The 7,348-nt window shown below is 48.1% G+C and overlaps 1 protein-coding gene across 1 annotated transcript in view; it reads right to left on the bottom strand.

Moving 5' to 3' along the window:
* Positions 1-7,348, bottom strand: part of RNASET2 (ribonuclease T2) — a 422,090-nt gene that overhangs the window by 169,573 nt on the left and 245,169 nt on the right. The window contains exon 5 of the mRNA XM_075339751.1: positions 4,161-4,218. Coding sequence (XP_075195866.1) covers positions 4,161-4,218 — 58 coding nt within the window. The remainder of the gene's footprint in view (positions 1-4,160; positions 4,219-7,348) is intronic.

The raw sequence follows: 7,348 nt of genomic DNA, 5'->3' as shown, positions 1-7,348 counted from the left end.
AGCGAGAGCCCGACTGAGCGAGAGGGGGGGAGCGAGAGCCCGACTGAGCGAGAGGGGGGGAGCGAGAGCCCGACTGAGCGAGAGGGGGGGAGCGAGAGCCCGACTGAGCGAGAGGGGGGGAGCGAGAGCCCGACTGAGCGAGAGGGGGGGAGCGAGAGCCCGACTGAGCGAGAGGGGGGGAGCGAGAGCCCGACTGAGCGAGAGGGGGGGAGCGAGAGCCCGACTGAGCGAGAGGGGGGGAGCGAGAGCCCGACTGAGCGAGAGGGGGGGAGCGAGAGCCCGACTGAGCGAGAGGGGGGGAGCGAGAGCCCGACTGAGCGAGAGGGGGGGAGCGAGAGCCCGACTGAGCGAGAGGGGGGGAGCGAGAGCCCGACTGAGCGAGAGGGGGGGAGCGAGAGCCCGACTGAGCGAGAGGGGGGGAGCGAGAGCCCGACTGAGCGAGAGGGGGGGAGCGAGAGCCCGACTGAGCGAGAGGGGGGGAGCGAGAGCCCGACTGAGCGAGAGGGGGGGAGCGAGAGCCCGACTGAGCGAGAGGGGGGGAGCGAGAGCCCGACTGAGCGAGAGGGGGGAGCGAGAGCCCGACTGAGCGAGAGGGGGGGAGCGAGAGCCCGACTGAGCGAGAGGGGGGGAGCGAGAGCCCGACTGAGCGAGAGGGGGGGAGCGAGAGCCCGACTGAGCGAGAGGGGGGGAGCGAGAGCCCGACTGAGCGAGAGGGGGGGAGCGAGAGCCCGACTGAGCGAGAGGGGGGGAGCGAGAGCCCGACTGAGCGAGAGGGGGGGAGCGAGAGCCCGACTGAGCGAGAGGGGGGGAGCGAGAGCCCGACTGAGCGAGAGGGGGGGAGCGAGAGCCCGACTGAGCGAGAGGGGGGGAGCGAGAGCCCGACTGAGCGAGAGGGGGGGAGCGAGAGCCCGACTGAGCGAGAGGGGGGGAGCGAGAGCCCGACTGAGCGAGAGGGGGGGAGCGAGAGCCCGACTGAGCGAGAGGGGGGGAGCGAGAGCCCGACTGAGCGAGAGGGGGGGAGCGAGAGCCCGACTGAGCGAGAGGGGGGGAGCGAGAGCCCGACTGAGCGAGAGGGGGGGAGCGAGAGCCCGACTGAGCGAGAGGGGGGGAGCGAGAGCCCGACTGAGCGAGAGGGGGGGAGCGAGAGCCCGACTGAGCGAGAGGGGGGGAGCGAGAGCCCGACTGAGCGAGAGGGGGGGAGCGAGAGCCCGACTGAGCGAGAGGGGGGGAGCGAGAGCCCGACTGAGCGAGAGGGGGAGGGGTAGGGGTAGGGGTGGACGAGGGCGAGAGCGACAGCGAGCAAGAGAGAGAGAGAGAGAGAGAGAGAGACCAACTGACAGAGAGGGAGAGATAGACATCGATTTCAATGGGTGGAAAATACATCCAAAACGCACAAAAGCAGTGACATGTTGCTTTTTAGAACGCAGCGTTTTGGCAAAATATTTCAGCAGCTGAAACGCTGCGTTCTAAAAACGCAATGTGCGGGTGGAATTTGCACAATCTTCATAGATTGTGCTGGGGACGCAGGAAGCATGCATTTACGCTGCAGTGTAAACCCATTAAAAAACTAAACATGCGTACACAGCCTTAATGTCATCTGTATATTTTGTATACCTTATAATAATGATGCTGCTCCATGGAAACTATACGTGCTGCAGAAAAACTATTCCATTTTTGAAATCAGGAAGAAAAAAAAAGGTCACCTGCAATGATTACCAAAAATATCTTTTTTTGTAAATTTGTGTAATCATCACACAGCTCTGCAGTGATATCATAACTAACAGTACAGCAGACGTGAACATTATGTGATTACAAACACATTTGTAATTGCAGTTCTCTTCTCATAGTGCTGTCAGCTTTGCTTTACAGACCTTTCCCACACACAGGCCACCTGTGAACTGGAAGCTGAAGCAATATAATTCGGACAATTGTGTTTGTAATTAGACAAAGTTCACTCTGCTGTACTCAGCTCTGATCTCACTGCAGATGTGTATGGGATTTTTAGAGAAAAGTGTTAGTCATTAGACTAGTAATAACTGACACCCCTTTCACATAAAATAAGCTCAGGAGGCAAATTCTCATGCAGAACAGCTCCGGCCCACAGCTCATTTATATATAATAAAAATGTAGACAGAAAGTTGAATAAAATTATACATTGATATGACCTACATGCCCATATAGACTGCTTAGGAGGGCTGATCCTATTGACAGATGCTCTTTAAACATATGTTCCTTTTGCATATGGGAGCAATGGATTCTGATGAAGCACATAGAAGAAATAAGCTTTCTTGTCATAAATATAGTGTCTAATATGTTTGATAGCTAGATTTTTTTGTGTATTGATTTGTATGTCTTTCACATACTGTATATCCAAATACAAAACGAGGGATTAGCGGGAACTGTAACAATATATGCAACAGTATTTCCCCCCAAAATACGACAGAGGCTTATAGTCTTTTCTGCTTTGAAAAATGCACTGAGGCTTATTTTAAGTTTTTTTTTTGTCTAGCTGCCTAGTCATGGAGGTTTGTAACCCAGATAGTGGCATTTCAAGTTAGGTTCCCGGTATACAGAGATATATCTTGCCATGGTGACCGGGCTAACATGCATTTGCCAATAAATACATGAGCTAAATACCTTTTTTTTTTTTTTCTTCAAACATTCCCATAGCAGTAATGCAATACCAGAGTTCCCATATTCATTGTCAGCATTTTAGTGTGCAGCTGTATATGTTTAGTAGTTATTTTCAGCAGGGTTTCTTATATTTGCCTGCTGTATTAGGGTCCGAGGATTGCACCACAATCCTTAGTATCTCTCCTGAGCTGAGCGTGACAGCTGCATAGACATACACTCTGTCAGTCTCAGCTGAGGAGAGTTGCAATGCGATCCTCGGGCTAACAGTACTGGTAATACAGCATGCAGAGTGCGAGTGCAAAACTCAAAGTGGTAGGCGGAATTATGGGAGAGGGGGGTGAATACTCATTCTCTTAATTAACCATGCGATTGCTCACCGCAATCATCGGCAGCACGCCTGATCTGAGAGTGACAGCGTGTATGTCTATTCAGCTCAGGAGAGTCACCGATAATTGCGATGCGATCCTCGGTCTGGCAGTACCACTAATACAGCAGGCAGAGTGTGGGTGGAGCGCAGGACTCAGAGCGGTGGGCAGGATTACGGGAGAGGAGGTTGAATATCCATTCTCTTAACTAGCCGAGGCTTAGGCGGGCTTTGCACGTTGCGACATCGCAAGCCGATGCTGCGATGTCGCACGCGATAGTCCCCGCCACCGTCGCAGGTACGATATCTTGTGATAGCTGGCGTAGCCAAAATTATCGCTATGCCAGCTTCACATGCACTCACCTGCCCTGCGACCGTCGCTCTGGCCGGCGACCCGCCTCCTTCCTAAGGGGGCGGGTTGTGCGGCATCATAGCGACGTCACACGGCAGGCGGCCAATAGCGGTGGAGGGGGCGGAGATATGCAGGTTGTAAACATCCCGCCCACCTCCTTCCTTCCGTAGAGCCGCCGGCGGCAGGTAAGATGATGTTCCTCGCTCCTGCGGCGTAACACACAGCGATGTGTGCTGCCACAGGAACGAGGAACAGCATTGTACCTGTCGCGGCAGCATAATTATGGAACAGTCGGAGCCTGCACCGATGATACGATAACGACGCTTTTGCGCTCGTTAATCGTATCACCTAGAATTTACACACAGCGATGTCGAAAGTGACGCCGGATGTGCGTCACTTTCGATTTGACCCCACCGACATCGCACGTGCGATGTTGCAACGTGCAAAGCCGCCCTTAGAGCAACACAAGGGGACAAAAAGTTATTTATCATGAAATAGGATTGCACAAGCCCCATTCCAGGATAGTTTGAGTACACAACTAGGGCTTATTTTTGGAGTAGGGATTATATTTCAAGACTGCTCCAAAAAAGGCAGAAAAATCCTGCTAGTGCTTATTTTAGGAGTAGAGCTTATTTGAGGAAACAGTATATTAATCAAACAAATGCTTGAAATCTCAAGAATTCTCAAAGCACATGCATAATTCATGCCCTCTTGAGGATAGTTTAATGTCGTTTATTTTTAGCTAAAAAGTACCTATAGGGTCTTAGGTTGGATTTATAAAATGCTTTGTGTTACTTTTGTGCAGTATACCTCGATGTTGGATAAGTCCAAAGGCCAGGAACTATTGCACATCTCAGCCTTATCAGGCCTAAAAAAAAACAACAAAAAAAACAGAATTGATTATATCAGGTTTTCTCACAAAGATACATGTTATGATATTATATATATATTACTGTGTAAAAGTTTTAGGCAGATGTGGGAAAAATGCTGCAAAGTAAGAATGCTATAAAAAATACAAAATACAATTGTTAATAGTTTATAACAAAATGAAAACTGAATGAACAAAAAAGAGGAATCTCCTACATTACAAAAAAAAAAAAAGAAAACAACCGGGTACCTCTTGTAATCACCTACAAACCAAATCTAGGGGTGTTAAGAGAAGAAGCATCATTGTCAGAAGCTCCCTGTCCTCTCCCACAACAGGAACATTTCCCTGCAACCAGAAAAAATGTAAAACCTGTCAATTTATAATGACAACGGACAACATAAAGATTCCCAAATCACATCAGGACTACAAGATGCCAGGAACCTTCAGCTGCACCACAACCTATGTGGTGTACTTAATTATATGTACCAAATATCCAACTGGGGGTTCTGTATGTAGGGGAGACAGGACAACAGCTCAGGACAAGGATGAATTCTCATCGCCACGCAATTAGAGAAAAAAAGGATAGATCTACCTGAGGCCAAACATTTTTGTAACCCAGACCACATTATCATGGACATGAAATTGCTGGTATTGAAAGGCAAATTCAAATCCAAGAGAGACAGGAGACTATGGGAATACAAACTTATGACCTTTGACCCATTCAGAGTAGAAATGAATGTGTCACATGGATTTATGGCTTTTTACATTAAGTAATGTGCTCCTCAGATTATCTGGGGGCATCACAACTCTGGACCAGACCCCAATCAGAGGACAATAAAACTTTCACACTGCTTATCTATGAACTGCTCCAAAATTTACTGCCACAACTGATGGTCCCCTTCCCATACTAATAATTCTGCTTCATGTCATAAATAGGAAAGGGTTCTTTCCAGTTAGAGCAGTCAGACTGTGGAATGCCCTACCACAAGAGGTAGTAATGGCAGATACTATAACAGCTTTTAAAAAAGGGCTGGATGATTTCCTCAGTACACAAAACATTGTTGGTTATAAATGACTTAGTGACTAAATGTAGAACTGGTGGAGGAAGGTTGAACTAGATGGACCTAGGTCTTTTTTCAACCTAAGTAACTATGTAACTATGTCACTTGTATTATTTTCTGCACTATTCTATTCTATGTCTTGCGGTGTATAAATATGTGACTCTTCAGATTTTGTGTTATCAGGCATGGGCCTGATGAAGAGACCTCTGTAGTCTGGAAAGCTTGCTATTTATTACCATCTTTTCAGTTAGCCATTAAAAGGTATCCAACACTGGACTTTTTTTTTTTTTATATATATATATATATAAACAATTATTTTTTTTCAAAAAGAGAAAGCAAAATCTAAAATCAAAATCAATATTTGCTTTGACTGCCCTTTGACTTCAAAGCAGCATTAAGGCCCTGTGCGCACTAGAAAATAGAATTTTCTTAAGAAAATTCCGCATCTGCGGTAAAAAAAACGCAGCAAACCGCACCCGAAAACCGCTTGTGGTTTTACCGCGGTATGTCCCTGCGTTATTTTCATAGCACAGGGAGATGCTCACCTGTCCCCGCTTCTGCTATCCGTGGTGCTGAAGTCTCCCGCGATGCTGTGTCTTGTGGGGCTGTCCCCGGCGCTCTGCTACTTACGGGTCGGCTTAACTGCATATGCACGATCCGGCCTGGAAGCAGGAGACCAGCGTCCGGAGGCAGCCTCGCTGGAGAAGGTGAGTTTATCAGTGGTGAATTCAGTCAGCTGATGTGCAGTGACAGCTGGAGTCCTCCACCTGTCACCGCAAAGCACATGAGTGAAGTCACTGCTGAACTCGCACGGCTCACTTCCCTTGCGGCCTGCCCCTCACAGTGAGTAGTCATGGTCTATGGTGCTCACTGTGAGTGTCAGGTATAGCAGAGCTGGAAGCGTCGTGGGACCTCGTGTGGATTACGTCGGACCTGGAGGGCTGTTATTGGTGGGGTTAATAAAGTGGTGAAAGAGGGGGCTTTTTTTGTCTTTTATTTAAAATAAAAGATTTTTGAGGTGTTTGTGTTTATTTACTTTCACTTACAGTTTAGTGATGAGGTGGTGTCTCAGACGCCTGCAATCACTAAACTAGGACTTAGTGGAAGCTATGGGCTGCTGCCATTAACTCCTTATTACCCCGATTGCCACCGCACCAGGGCAATTCGGAATTACCTGGGTAGAGTTCCAGGACTGTCGCATCTAATAGATGCGGCAATTCCGGGTGGCTGCTGGCTGATATTGTTAGGCTGGGGTCTCCCCAGCCTGAGAATACCAGCCCCAAGCTGTGAGGCTTTATCCTGACTGGTTATCAAAATTGGGGGGAGCACGCGCCATTTTATTTAAATTAGTTATTTATTTTACTGTACGCTAGACACGCCTACTGGCATCTCAGCGTATGGGCGAGTCTGACTGCAACCAATCACAGCCACCGGTGAGCAGAGAAGGCGCAAATGTTATTAGACTAATGAGCTCTGGAAGGTGAAAACTGCCGCAGGAGCAGTGTGACAGCCGACCGGTGATCAATGAGTATGAAGCGCTTGCTCCTACCCCTTTGCGCCAGATTGTGTTCCCCATAAACTTTATATGTGGAGCAGCATCTGGCCAGATACCGGGGATGAATCCTCCGCTGACCCAGAGTCAACGGGTGATTGATCTGCCAGCCCTTCAAAACGGAGGGAACACTTGTACAACATCTAGGATATTGTAGGATTATAGTCAGGTGTATGAATAGAGTGAGCAATTAAACCCACCCAGGTGATTGTGATCATCATTTTCATTTGTACTCAACAACCTTTGACTGAAACAGATGTCTAGGAGGCTTAAAACAATTTTTTTTTGTTAGGAAGTTAAAAGGGTTCTACATTTATCAGCAATTTCTCATTTTTCCAAGAGCATGTACATAATTTTTTTTAGGGACCAGATCACATGTTAAGTGATTTTGAGAGGTCTAGGTGCCAGAAAGTACCCAAATGTGACATCATTCTACAAAATACACCCCCCAAACTGCTCAAAACCAAGATGTTTATTAACATTTCAGGTGCTATACATGAACTAAAACAATGTGGAA

Source organism: Anomaloglossus baeobatrachus, chromosome 3 (genome assembly GCF_048569485.1).
Source record: "Anomaloglossus baeobatrachus isolate aAnoBae1 chromosome 3, aAnoBae1.hap1, whole genome shotgun sequence".
Taxonomy (NCBI): domain Eukaryota; kingdom Metazoa; phylum Chordata; class Amphibia; order Anura; family Aromobatidae; genus Anomaloglossus; species Anomaloglossus baeobatrachus.
The sequence above is the reverse complement of the archived record's forward strand: the minus strand, read 5'-3'. Positions and strand labels throughout refer to the sequence as shown.